A 14,810-nucleotide genomic window follows, 5' to 3' on the forward strand; every position below is an offset into this window, starting at 1 on the left:
TTGCGCGGGCGTACCAGCACCGTTCGGGTGCGGTCATCGGGAGTGTCCCTTGACCTGACTTCTTTCAAATGATTGTGGACGAGGAGAGCACCAACCTCATCGTGGGATTCTTTGTGCCTTATGGTGAGGGCTTTTGCTGAGCTTCTTCAAAATCACAATCGATACTCAATGTTGTAGATCGAGCAGAGCGAGAACTACTAGGAAGTGAGGAGAACTTGCTAAAGCGTGACTTTAGCTTGGCTGGAAGGTTTGGTGGCACTAACAGTCGGCTCTTGAGGAGACTAGGACTGGAGTGTGCCTACCAGTAAGAGAAAGAGAGAAAGAGAAGGAGAGGGGTTCTCCGGAGAGAGTTGAGAAGTCGTAGAGACTCTTTGATGAGAAATGTGTGTGTTTGGTCGCGGTACTACCGTCGGCTCCCGGGGAGACTAGGACCGAAGTACATTGACAGAGGGTTTGGTGGCATTGAAAGTCGGCTTCTGAGAATACTAGGACTAGGAGTGTGATCACCGGTAAGAGAAAGAGAATGAGAGGAGTTGCTCTTAGAGAGGTTGCTCTAGAGAGAACCCCTCTCATCTTAGAGATGTTTGTTGTGAATCTGTGTTGGTGTGTTTCATTGTAACCTCTATTTATAGGCTACCATGCCAAAGTGGTTGGCCTTAAACAAATGATAGTGGAGCACTAATTGGAGATAGTGGAGCACTAAATGGAGATAATGGATCACTGAATGGAGATAATGGAGCACTAAATGGAGATAGAAATGATGAGTTTTGGAGTGATTTTGAATCACTTTCGGCTCCTTTATTCCTTCAATTATATCTCTACCAAGAATTCATAATGGGGCTTCGACTCCTTCATATAAAATGATCCAAAATGAGTGTAGATTATTGTGATGAAATTTCAGAACTTAATTCCATATGGTTGGGCCGGAAATGCTGCTGGACTCCTTACAGGTCCAGTTTTCCAGTTTTGCTTCTGTAGAAAATTGGACTGATTGTTTGAAGGCTTTCCACTTGAAACTAGATCTTACACTCTTCATAAGAAATTATTCTTGGGATGTCTAGTATTAATCTGGAAAGTTTCAGCTTATTTGGATCTTGTTTGGTTAGTCTTCCGCCCCTCTTTCCTTGTTTAGCTCGGTTTCTCCTAGCCGAAGTAGGAAAATGTGCTAAAGTTGACTTTTCATTTCCATGCTTCCATCATTTCCTTTTCTTACAGCTCGCATAATTCTCCATAGTAGGCTTTATTTAGCCTTTAAATAATATATTTCGAACTTGTCGACAATATATAGCTTGAACCACTGACATTGGCTCAATTTCTCCAACACATGCCTTGTCAAGCCAAAATGCTCATTTTGGGTCCAGACAGAAGGCACAACAATTTTAACCAAATAAGTGTTGACTGTTTGTGATTCACACAACGGGTTTCCACCGTTGTGCCATTTTTCATCACAGAACGCTCCGATACACAACGGAGATCGTCCAAATCACACAACGAATTTGGTCCGTTGTCAGTTAACTTTTTTGGCCTAGTGGGATTGTGCCTCCCTAGGGTGAAAGACCCAAAACCTGATCAGGATCCGCTTGTACGGGGTGTGCTCGGTGGCCTTAATGAGAGCAATGGGCCCTAACCGGAAAAAAAGAAGAAGAAGGATTTCAAGGATTTTGTTGGGATTTGAGTTAAGAGTTTTAAACCATTGTTGCTGAAAGTTACAGCCAAGGAAAGAAAAAGATTTCTGAATTTGGAACATAGTAACCGAAGCAAAAAAGGCTTTATGGTCTTATTGCTATTTTAGTTGGATTTTTGACGGGTTTTACTTTTCCAAAGTGGATGAGTATTTATCAAGAAATTCTTGGTTTTCAGCTTACTTTTCTCTTCTTGTTCAGTTGTTCATTGAATTGATTTAAGCTGAATAGTGTATTTCTGAGCCTTATGTCATAACTTTATATTGACTGTGTCATTGTTTCCATTCCAATTGTTTTAAGCAGCAGCTTTTAAGGTTTAATTTCACTTGCTACCATTTAGCATACTGTTCTTCTTTCACATTCCAAGTGCATTCTAAATTAGAATCTTAGCTTATTGATTGTTTTTTCGTACCTGCTGAGCTTGTGAAGCTCATTGCCTATGTTCTTGTTGTGATTTTCAGGAAAGGAGTCCATGAGTGGACGTGTTAGTGAAATACCAGAATTGTCTTGCTTGTGAAGTGTGTGTTGGACTTTGCTTTCCTTGTTTAAATGATTGCTCCTTGGTGCTGGATGTTCATCATTCCAGAATTTTTGTTCTTTTTGCTTTTGCATTGTACATATGTTGTAACTGAAGTGTAAATATAAAGAAAACAATACAAGGATTAAGCAGAAAAGTAAGAGTAGGAGAAAAATTACTATGCAATTATAAACCTAACAATATAATGTGAAACGTAGAGAAGACTAATTCCCTACGAGAAAAATTGAATTTTCCTAATTTGTAAGGATCGTAAGGAGAGGAGTTGTGGGAGCATGAGCAGACATATAAGAGTCCTATCCTCTACATATTATCTGATCTATTTGGTTTCTCAGTTGGTTTTTCATTTTTTTTTGTATAAAAATATATGATTAGCAGACACAGGTGTGTCTTTATACCTTCAGTTGGCACCAGGAACCAAAAATCCCCTACTTACCTAATATAATTCCCTCCCAACTTGCCTAATTGCATAAACCGATCCATGAATTTCCAACCAGCAGAGCACATGGCAGTTCCTCAGGAAATGAAATGTCCCAACCTCTTACAATTTCAAGGAAACTACAGTTCGACCAATGAGTAGAGAGTGAAGAGGAACATCTACCTGTGAAATAATCCGACTGGTTCATGTGTATCTGGAATCTGGAAGAGACATTTGCTTGCTATCTCACCATTTCCACAGTCTAGACCTGCCCAAATTCGCAATCCATAATTCTTTCCAAGTTAAACTTCCAAAAACTTAGCCAGAAAGCTCACCAATCACCAGGAAAGATAAAACTTCATCTTCATACAGGGCTTTGAACCAATATGATGATGAAGAATAATGATCATGCATGAGTAGAAGTTATAGGACTGGCATGGATTCTCAACGTTTAGTTTTACCTTATAATGTATTTTCAATTAAAGTTAATGCAAACAATAAAATCAAGTTGAGCACAGTCAACAGCAAAGTTCAGATTTCAGAAGTTATAATTTCCTCACGTATCTCTCATAATTAAGATACACACAAACAGGATATCCAGTAGTTGGTACAAGTCAAAACACGGGCCATTTTTATTAAAATCATCTTCTACAAGGCTACAATCAGTTTGCATCTTCACGTAGCCACAAGCTACGCTAAGACACTTGACAGGGCACTTGAAGAGTCTGGTACAACTTACAATATCAAACAGCTACACTATACCAACTGAGAACTCTACAGTCTGTCAACCAGCCGCTGCCCCTTGGTATTATAATTGTACATACCATGAAAGAAAAGTAACAGGAAAACTTTAAAGCAGACCAATGCAGGAATAATATATAAGTGAGTTCAAGCTTCCCATGCTCAGCTGGAAACTCAAGAAGTGCTGTCAAGAAATGGATAATCAGTGTAACCAAGAACCGGATCAGATATGTAGAATGTATCTCTGTTGTACTTATTTAGAGGAGCATTAAGCTCAAATCTCTTTGGCAAATCTGGATTAGCCAAGAACCAACGACCAAAAGCGATAAGATCTGCACGGCCCTCAGCCACAGCATTGTTCCCATCTTTCCTGTCAAAACCACCAGCAGCAATGAAGGTACCATTGAAAGCCTTTCTCATGGGTACGAGACTGTAGGGACATTCACTTTTTTCTCCAAGTGTCTTCATTCTTGGCTCAACGATGTGGCAGTACAGGATTCGATATTTGTTTAAGGAATTGACTAGATAAAGGCCCAATTCCTTTGGATTAGAATCTCCGGATTCCATATAGTCAGCAAATGGAGATAATCTAATTCCAACTTTATCTGCTCCTATCTCATTGACAACAGCTTCAACAATGTCTAGTGCAAATCGGCAACGCTTTTCTAGAGATCCACCATATTGGTCTGTTCGATCATTTACTTGATCTTTTAAAAACTGATCGATAAGGTAGCCATGGGCGCCATGAATTTCAACCCCATCAAAGCCTATAAAATAGACAAACAATAATATAAGTGTGACGAAGACTTTTGAAACTTGTCATTCCCCAAAACCAAAACGAAGAGAAGATGATAACTTATTGATCATATAACGAAGTGAAAGTAAGAAATTGTTATTCCTAGAACACTTATACATTTTATTTTCGTACTACAGCTTTTTTATCTTCTAACAAGACATATAAGGAAGACTTTGATATAATACGTTTCTGTAAAAGGACATGGAAAATTTAAAATTTAACTTAAAAAAGATTACCAGCTTCCATAGCATTCCTTGCAGCAAGTCTAAAATCATTGACAATTTGAGCAATTTCATCTGTCCTTAATCGTCTTGGAGGTGTGAATTGCGCAACATCAATGCCATTAGATCGTATTTGGGGGGTTAGGGGCTTGTCAGTAGAAGAGATGGGAACCTGCCCATTTGGCTGAAAGCCTACAAGTAAAGAGGGATACAATCACCATGAGCACACAACAGATTTTATTGAAGTATATCAAATTGATTGATCTATAACTACCCCATAGCAGAAGCAACATTGGTGAAATAAAAGTTTATAATAGGATAGCTTTAGATCATTCAGTAAAATCAGATACTATGCATGCAGGTTCTCTGGACCCAATCAAACATATCCATCTTTCACATTCCCCGGGCTGAGTTGGCATAAAATGGTTCCATAATACCAATCTGAGATCTTAAGAAACCATAATATACCGCAAACAGAGAAACAAGATATCATCAGCCACAGTCATTCACTTGTTATGAGGCCTAGTAGATGCTACACTAGTTCTAAATTCTAAGTTATTTTAGTTTATCAAACTTCATCCACCTTGAAACTTTCTGTTTTCCCAATAACGTAAGGAACCCAAACCCCTATCGCGCACACACAAAAAAAAAAAAAAACCCAAGGAAGAACAATTAGCTTTCAAATGCTTCACTAGTCTAATTAGTCATTTATGCTCACAAGGGTTTCTATGATAAAGTCAAGTCATAAAGGTATAAGTCAGGAACGCACCAGTATTTGAAACCCTCCCCACATGCACAATCTGACAGAAGAAGATACCCCCTTTAGCATGTACAGCATTGACAATGGGTTTCCATGCTTCAACTTGCTCCTTTGTCCATATACCAGGAGTATCTGGATACCTTCACATATGAAAGAAACAAAAAGCGATCAAAATTTTCAATGGGAAGTTGCAAATTCTACTGCATCTTGTGATTAAAGATTTTACAGAAAGAAACTTGATAGCTATTCTTAAAGTTACCCTTGTGCTGTGTCAGAAACTCCAGTGGCTTCAGTTATGAGAAGACCTCCTTTAGATGTTCTCTGAGAGTAATATAAGATGGCATGTGGCTGGGGAACATTTCCATATGATCGCTGTCTAGTCAATGGCGCTAAAACAACTCTGGAATAAATAAACAAATTAAACATTTATTAATACAACCATCAATATTGTCGTACTGGACACTGGCAGTATCTATGAAATTACATCTATATGACCAGTGACTAGTTTGAAAGAAATAACATAACTAGCTCTTGAAACTATTATCATATTATCTAAGCCAAACAAAATATGAAACATTACCAAACATAAACCGGATTGGATTATGAAATGCTCAAGGAGGAAGGGCAATACTATTCCTAATAAATTGCAACTAAAATAGAAATTTAACGATGAATTCAAAGCGACAGTTCAGTTGTAATGAACCCTTCTGGCTTCACTCCCCACATATGTACCATCCCCGTCTGGCGGAAACATCAACTGATTATTAATGTGTCAGTCGTAGTAATCATCTATGCAGATAAATTGTATCAAGATGTGAAGATTATTGATTCTAATTTCTGTCCTTTCAGTACTGCTGACCTCATATAATATTTGCAATGTTCTAGTTACAAAGATATAACAAGAATTTGGCCTTTTGAAATCGATCTCCAATGTTTGAAAGTATGGCCTCGATTGTTCATCCAAACTTAAAGATCAAATAAATGCAGGGTGGCAGAAGATGCAAAACTACTAGTGAATCATACGTTTGAAGTGATGTAAGCTAAGCTACAAGTAAAGAGAATAGCTAAACTAATTTGAAAAAACACAAAAGCAGTCAATTAACTTTTTTCATTTTCCTTGTTCACCAATTGGGACTTTCCGCAAACAACGGGTCATCTAAGTTTAGAAGTGATGTGAATATGCGAATTCTACATAACAATAGGTCAATAGTACAAAACCAGCCAATGAAGGTTCCAGATTATCATCTCCATTGTTCATTCAGACTAAAAGAGAAAACAACCCTTGGTTGAAGAAGATGCTACACTACCAGACTACCAGTGAAAAATTTCATTTACAATACACAAAAAGAAGTAAACTTTTTCATCTTCCTGGTTCTCTCAATTGGGACTTTCCTCAAACACCTGGTCTTCTAACTTTACACAACCAAACCCAGATCATATCATGGCAAATCATAACCCCAGCACACAAATTCATCCAAACCAACATCCTTTGGGTCTGAGCAACATCATTATTATATAATGTAGAGTAAGATTAAGCAGGTATCTCAATAGATCAACCAATCACAACGCAAGACTTTTTCATGCTCAAACAGTAGACTTTCTCATTCCTTGTTCAATTGGGAGTTCCCAAAAACACATCTTCTGAGTTTACAAACCAAAACCTAGATCACAATATGATCAACTAATGCAAAAACAAAATGATCCAATTCCAAATTTGGAAGATGAGAAAACCAAAACCTGTTCTTGGGCTCTTAGCAATAATATCAACCAATGTAACATGCAATGCAGAGAGAAAGATTAAAGCAAGTTTACCTGTGAGAAAGATCAAACTTTCCCATTTTGTAAGGAGTAAGAAGAGGAAGTGTGGGAGCTTGGTTAGCCATCTATCTGATCTTGCAATCTGGGTAACTTCTAGTTCTTGGAGTTTTAGTTGTTCTGGTCTGGAAATGAAAGGAAGACACAATTGGGTCTTTATACGTTTGAGTGTGTGCTAGAAGACAACGTCGGCTGTTTGGAACCAATAATGTCACTGCTTTAGTCTTACGAGGCCATCGTGGGCCTCTGACTTGTGGATGCCATGCTCTGTGACGTGTGTAGTTACGTGGGTTGGGGTTTTGGGAGATTTAAGAACCGGGAACTCGGGAAGTATTTACGGAGAGCTGCCAGTGTTGACTTGACCGGTGGCCGTAAGATTTTGTCTTTCTTTGAAAACGAGTCAAATGAGAACGTCTTCCATGCTCCGAGCAAGTAATGCTCGGGCTTTTTGGGTCCACGCACATGAGTTTCACGTGCCTACTTATTAAGATGAAATTCACATGGGAAAGGCTTAGCCTGTTCACGGTCATTTGTTTCTCAATTGAGTTTTACCCAGTTATAGGGTAAATCGATTTTGGGTGAATTGGGTTTTACCCAGAGCAGACCCAAGTGAAATGATGAGCCAATCTCTACACCTGTGATTACCTCTGATGATAAGAGGGAGATCTTGGATCAAGTTCTGTAGCCTGTGTTCATCACCGTGCTCGTCACCCATCACCACAACCCATTCTCTCTAGCTACATTCTTGAAAACTTTTTCTCACCTTCAGCTCTTTAGTTTCTAGGACGCCATCTTCTCCGGGCAATCCTTGTGTGGGAGACTTGGAATGGCAGGTTGATGGGGTTGAGATCCGGCATGAGGGGATTAAGGGCTGATCGATAAGGGCAAGGTTAGGTGACCGTAGAGATCGACGCAGTCGATGGAAGGTGGCGGTTGGGTTGAGGATGGTGGGATGACGGCGGGAGAATTCCGGGCAAGCTGCTGGCAGTGCGTTCCTTGCAGACCTCAATCCTTTTAATCAAAGAAGAAGAAGGGAAGAAAAAACAAAAAAAACAAAAACACGGGTGCTGGGCGTTAGCTTTGTGCTTATCCTAATTTGTTTATTTATTTATTTCGATGACTTTTTTTTTTTTTGGTTACACCTTATTCTCTTCTTCTTTTTTAAATATATAATAAAGTAATAAACTGAATTTGTTTTGATTTATTAGTTATTGTTTTCGTTTCGACCATATTAGTGACATAGAAATAAAATAGAAAGAAAGATTAAAAAAATTAAATTTTCTAATAAGACATTGACTTGATTAAATTTTATTTATAAATTTAACGTTTAAGTGTTTAGAAAAACTAACTGTGAACATCAAGTCCCTTGAGTTTTTTTTTTTTTTTTGAATCAAGGAAATAACTTTATAGATAGAAACTCAATAGAGTTGGGTTACAATCATATCGTATCGTAACACATCCAGATAGCATTCATGGAGTGTTATCAAATTTCTAGAAATTTGTTTTAGCCTAAGGCCAGAGTGGCCATTACATACCCTTCCGCTGCCATGTACAGACAGAACAAGAAGATGTGGAAGTACCCACGGTGGTACATAGAGATAGATCCACTCATTTGATGTTTCATGCTCCGCCATTATAGAATAGCTTGAATCCTCCTTTAGTACTACTCCTGAAGATCCAATAGTATCACTGATGCCAAACATACTTAGATTCTGTTTGAGTAAACCTCCAGGATCCCAAATACGATACCCTAGAGAGTTAGAGTCCATCAATTGGGCCCACAAGATTGCCTGAGTCCAACATAGAGCCCATAGCTGGGTCCCCTTCCAAGCCCATCTCCAATTAGGCCCCAAAACAATGTTATGTTTGGGCACCCATATTGGTTTGGGCCTGAACAAAGACTTGGGCCCCAAAACTGATTTGGGCACCCACCCACAGAAGGGCACCTAATTTGCAGCCTCACCTTCGCTGCCTCCGCCGTCCTCGCACCTCACCGTTGTTGCCACTAACACTGTACAGACAGACTCGTAGGTCGGCTCAACTCTCCACTCCATGATCTGCCTCACAACCACAGGTAGTAGATTCATAGCAAAACCAGCCTGCCATTCCATTGCCGATGTCGTCAATCTCCTCACTGACCCTGCAAGACGTTGCACACCGCCTGGCTCCGCCTTGCTCTCAGTCGACACATAATGACGCGCCGCCTCAACCATCAAGCTATCCCATACAAATTCGACCAGATCTCCATGTCCAGACCGCTGAGACTTGAAGACTCCGTTGTGATCGATCGAAGATTTGAGTCGCCCTCTCCTCGGCTTGATTCGCACACCCGGATTCCAAGTGCGCCAACTTCCGATCTCGATCAGATCTGCCTGGCAATCCCCCTTATTCTCATCGAGTTCCCATGATCGAGGAGTTGGGCATGGTTTAGCGATTGCTGGAAAAAAGCGGCACTGGAGTGCAGGTACCAGACCGTAGAGCGTGGAGAACCAGTCGCCACTTAGGGCGGAGACCAGAGGCGGTCGCCGGAACGAAGAACCATAGCCCGAGCGGCTAGGTTTTGGAGAGAGCCCTTGAGTTTTTGGACATGAGTAATAGAGGTATATCATATGAGAAATGGTCTTGAAATGCTCTTATGTCCCGTTTGGATGGCAGAAAATCATGGTATGGAATGAGAATTAATATCATTTTCCATTCAGATGTGTCATTTGGTTGTAATTAGAGATTGAAAAGAAAATAAAACATGAGATCTGACTGGAAATTGACTCCCTCATAAAGTCTGAATAGAATTACCTAATTAGGGAGTGGTATTCTATTTCCATTTCCCACTGTCAAAGACAAAATTACATTAATTATCCCTATAAAAAATTTATATTCTCCCACCAATATTCCTTATAAGTTGATCTGTACTTAAATTAGTAAAAGGCGTTGTTAAAAATTATAATTTTATATTTCATTCTTATGACTTACCAAACACTACAATAGAAATGCAAAATTGATTCCGGAAAATGTTCTAGACACTCAGATGGAAATACCAAAACATATTCTATTCCTTATCTGTCTAGAAAATAAAGTAAATCTTTTTCCTATTTTGACATTCCTACTAATTAACCAAACGGGGCCAAATAGTATTAATTACAGATTGGCAAATTATATTTTAGGGTCAATAATAATGAAGACATTATGGTTGACAGAGTGGATCGCTGTTGAATCAAAGTCAAAAACGGATAATATTATGAAAATGAGTATAAAATATCTCAATCAATGCATCAAACGGTCGGTTTTCCCAAAGTCTTTTGTCTTGATGAGGCTGCTCTTATAGGAATGTAATAAACAAATATAGTGTTACTAAGGTGTCACCGTTTGACGATATGGATCGATTTATCAATTTCCAATTTTGATTTTTAAGATCACACAAAATACCTATATGCCTACTAATGTGGTCCAACTTGTTTATTAGTTGTATAAGAAAATACACCGTCCATAAGCAACAAGGTGGCGGAAATAGATTTTATCGAAATCGACCGTTGGATGTTATCAAGACAAGAAAAAATGGTTATGGTCAAAATTTCAACTATTTCCTTCACCGTTTGGGTCTCGATCTAGTCTGTCAACCATAAACCCTAAATATCACATAAAACTAATATGCTCATAACCGCTCATTTACAACTTCTTTTTTCGGTCTGTCAGCTCTCACTCTCTCGTGGATATGATCTATATAAACTAATGTAAAAATTTTGGGAAGTTTATTTACTCGTGGTTAAGCTCCCCTTAGGGAGTTATAAGTGTATAAGTGGTTGACCGCTTTATTTGACATCTAAATGATGGCGGATTTGATTAATTTTTTTACACAATACCTATTAATACGCTATAAATAGATGGGTAATGTCAAATTTATCGATTTTCAGTTTCGATTGTTTAGATCGCACGAAATCATTATATGCCTACTAATGCGGTTTAACTTGTTTATTAGTTGTATTGAAAAATATACATTCCATGAGGAACAATATGGAGGAAATAGACTTTATCAAAATCGGCTGTTAGATGTCATCATGATAAGAAGATATAATTATGGTCAAAATTTCAGCTATTTTTGAAGTTGTTTGGGGCTCGGTCTACTAGGTCAACCCTAAACCCTAAATACCACGTAGAACTAATATGTTCATAACCACTCACTCGCAACTTCATTTTTCGATCTTTCAGCTCTCACAATCTTGTGGCTATGACCTATATCAACTAATGTAAAAATTTCAAAAAGTTTATCTACTCGTGGTTAAGCTCCTCTTAGGGAGTTATAAGTGTGTGAGTGATTGACCGCTTTATTTGATATCGAAATGATGGCGGATCGGATTAATTTTTTTACACAATACCTATTAATCCACTATAAATAGATGGGTAATGTCAAATTTATCGATTTTCAGTTTCGATTGTTTAGATCGCACGAAATTCTTATATGCCTACTAATGCGGTATAACTTGTTTAATTAATAGTTGTATTGAAAAATATACCTTCCATGAGGAACAATGTGGAGGAAATAGAGTTTATCAAAATCAGCCGTTGGATGTCATCATGATAAGAACATATAATTATGGTAAAAATTTCAGCTATTTTCGAAGTTGTTTGGGTCTCGATCTACTAGGTCAACCCTAAACCCTAAATACCACATAGAACTAATATGCTCATAACCGCTCACTCGCAAATTCTTTTTTCGATCTGTTAGATCTCACACTCTCGTGGGTATGACCTATATCAAGTAATGTAAACATTTTTGAAAATTTATCTACTCGTGGTTAAGCTCCTCTTAGGGATCAGTTATAAGTATATAAGTGGTTAACCGCTTTATTTGACCTCTTAATGATGGCGGATCATCTTAATTTTTTTATACAATACCTATTAATACGCTATAAATAGATGGGTAATGTCAAATTTATCGATTTTCAGTTTCGATTGTTTAGATCACACAAAATCCTTATATGCCTACTAATGCGGTTTAACTTGTTTATTAGTTGTATTGAAAAATATACCTTCCATGAGGAACAATATGGAGGAAATAGACTTTATCAAAATCGGCCGTTAGATGTCATCATGATAAGAAGATATAATTATGGTCAAAATTTCAGCTATTTTTGAAGTTGTTCAGGACTCGATCTACTAGGTCAACCCTAAACTCTAAATACCACATAGAACTAATATGTTCATAACCGCTCACTCGCAACTTCTTTTTTTGATCTGTCAGCTCTCACACTCTCATGACTATGACCTATATCAACTAATGTAAAAATTTTAGAAAGTTAATCTACTCGTGGTTAAGCTCCCCTTAGAGAGTTATAAGTGTATTAAGTGTGGTTGACTGCTTTATTTGACATCTAAATGATGGCGGATCGGGTTAATTTTTTTATACAGTACCTATTAATACGCTATAAATAGATGGGTAATGTCAAATTTATCGATTTCCATTTTCGATTGTTTAGATCGCACGAAATCCTTATATGCATACTAATGCAGTTTAACTTGTTTATTAGTTGTATTGAAAAATATACCTTCCATGAGGAACAATGTGGAGAAAATAGACTATATCAAAATCGACCGTTGGATGTCATCATGATAAGAACATATAATTATGGTCAAAATTTCAGTTATTTTCGAAGTTGTTTGGGTCTCGATCTACTAGGTCAACTCTAAACCCTAAATACCACATAAAACTAATATGCTCATAACCGCTCACTCGCAACTTCTTTTTTTGATCTGTCAGCTCTCACACTCTCGTGGCTATGACCTACAGTCCTACATCAACTAATATAAAAATTTCAGAAAGTTTATCTACTCGTGGTTAAGCTCCCCTTAGGGAGTTATAACTGTATAAGTGGCTGCTTTATTTGACATCTAAATAATAGCGGATCGGGTTAATTTTTTTACACAATACCTATTAACACGCTATAAATAGATGGGTTGTCGGTGAGCTGTGACCTGTTGGTAAATTATAATTCCAACATTGTAAATGTCATGGGTTCGATTCTCATTGACATATGTAAGGGTGGGGTGGGCTAAGGGTTTTTTTTTTTTTTTTTTTTTTTTTTAAAAGATGGGTAATGTCAAATTTATCGATTTTCAATTTTGATTATTTAGATCGAACAAAATCCTTATATGCCTATTAATGCCGTTTAACTTTATTTATTAGTTGTATTGAAACATATACCTTCCATGAGGAACAATGTGAAGGAAATAGACTTTATCAAAATTGGCCGTTGGATGTCATCATGATAAGAAGATATAATTATGGTCAAAATTTCAGCTATTTTAGAAGTTTTTTGAGTCTCGATCTACTGGGTCAATCCTAAACCCTAAATACCACATAAAACTAATATGCTCATAACCGCTCAATCACAGCTTCTTTTTTCGATTTGTCAGCTCTCACACTCTCGTGGCTATGAGCTGTATCAACTAATGTAAAATATTATAAAAGTTTATCTCCCCTTAGGGAAGTGTAAGTGTATAAAAGGTTGACCGCTTTATTTGACGTCGAAATGATGGCGGATCAGGTTAATTTTTTTTACACAATACCTATTGGGGAGTGAAATTTGCACCCCCGTATTACAACCTGCACCCCCTTTTTAATTTTTTAATATTTTCTGATGCCCTCTTATATTTGTTTCCCATATTACCCTTCTTCTCCAACCAACAAAGTCAAAGCTGCATCTCATCCTCTCAAACCCGTTTCTCCTCGTTGGCTCATGTATATACACACAGACACACACACAGGCCAATAGTAACAAGAACAACAAAACAAAAAGCTGTGGGAAGCTTTGCAGAAAGAGAGCAGTTGCAGAGCCAAAGCTTCTGCAGAAATCGGAGAGGGGGCCAAAGCATTCGAAGCACAGTGAGACAGACCGATTGCCAAGCACAGTGAACGACGACGGAGGCTGAAACAATCAAAACACCCATCCATCAAAACTCAAAACCAATTATACCAGCGTGTAGAGCACAACGAGTAGAAGAAAGTTCATACCTCGAACAGCCCAGAAGATCGCTGGAAAACTTGGGCCTAAGGATGTGTATATGACGTGTCTCTCTATGGGGCTCCAGCAGTTGTAGAAGGCCGTACGACCTTTGATTAAAGTCCAACACTTGGACCCGTATGACTTGACGATTTTGACACCGGGGTTTCCTTCGAAATAAGGATTAAACGCGAAGAGATCGGCGTCAAGAGAGAAGGTCGGGAAGAAGCCGTGAAGCCTCAACATTTGGAGATGTCTGACGGGAGACGACACCGGCTCTAAGTGAGGAATATCGACTCGCCGCCCCACTGAGTCGACTCGCCGCGGAATCGGTGGTACCCGAGGAACTAGGAGTCCGGAGAAACGAACGGGTTGAAATGGTGGAAATTCGGGTTCAGCGTCTAGCTGACCGGATGGAACGTCTTCGTGTCGACGTCGAAGACCTCCACGTGTCGGAACTTCGTGTTGCGGCGGAGAGTGGCGACGATTATTCTTTTTCCGTCTGTGCATGGCGGCCGAAGTGAAGCAGTGGAGACCCGATGGAGTGACCCGGAGGGAGTCAACGGGGATGCGGGGGACTCGAAATCTTGGGGGAAATCAATTCGGAAAGTAGATGACGGAGTCGCCGGACGAGGTGGACAACCCACCGCGCTCACAGACCACCACACGCTTTCCGGGTTGTGAAGGTCGGAAGACGACGATGTCAGTATTGAGCTGGTGAAACTCGCCGTCCCAGGGACGAGAGCAGTAAGAAGCGACGGCGACGAACTCGCCGAGAGAGAAACGGCCGGACTGTAATCGACGGACCCGGGTAGAGTCAATCGGGTGGTTTTCTTTTCGTTCTGAT

General features: G+C 38.9%; 2 protein-coding genes across 2 annotated transcripts in view; both read right to left on the reverse strand.

The window, feature by feature from the left end:
- Positions 1-14,810, reverse strand: part of LOC133742605 (12-oxophytodienoate reductase 2-like) — a 42,827-nt gene that overhangs the window by 16,307 nt on the left and 11,710 nt on the right. The window lies entirely within an intron of this gene.
- Positions 3,222-7,147, reverse strand: LOC133742606 (12-oxophytodienoate reductase 2-like). Its single transcript, XM_062170298.1, has 5 exons — positions 6,966-7,147; positions 5,413-5,553; positions 5,163-5,293; positions 4,409-4,585; positions 3,222-4,143 (listed from the first exon to the last, which is right to left on the reverse strand). The coding sequence occupies exons 1-5, from the start codon at positions 7,034-7,036 to the stop codon at positions 3,551-3,553; spliced, it is 1,113 nt and encodes a 370-aa protein (XP_062026282.1). The 5' UTR covers positions 7,037-7,147; the 3' UTR covers positions 3,222-3,550.

Source organism: Rosa rugosa, chromosome 4 (genome assembly GCF_958449725.1).
Source record: "Rosa rugosa chromosome 4, drRosRugo1.1, whole genome shotgun sequence".
Lineage (NCBI taxonomy): Eukaryota > Viridiplantae > Streptophyta > Magnoliopsida > Rosales > Rosaceae > Rosa > Rosa rugosa.

Coding starts and splice junctions, on each gene's coding strand:
- LOC133742606 (XM_062170298.1), bottom strand. CDS start 7,036: ATGGCTAACCAAGCTCCCACACTTCCTCTTCTTACTCCTTACAAAATG. Junction 4,586..5,162: donor GGGGAGGGTTTCAAATACTG/GTGCGTTCCTGA, acceptor CTTTACTTGTAG/GCTTTCAGCCAAATGGGCAG. Junction 4,144..4,408: donor AAGGAATGCTATGGAAGCTG/GTAATCTTTTTT, acceptor TCTATTTTATAG/GCTTTGATGGGGTTGAAATT.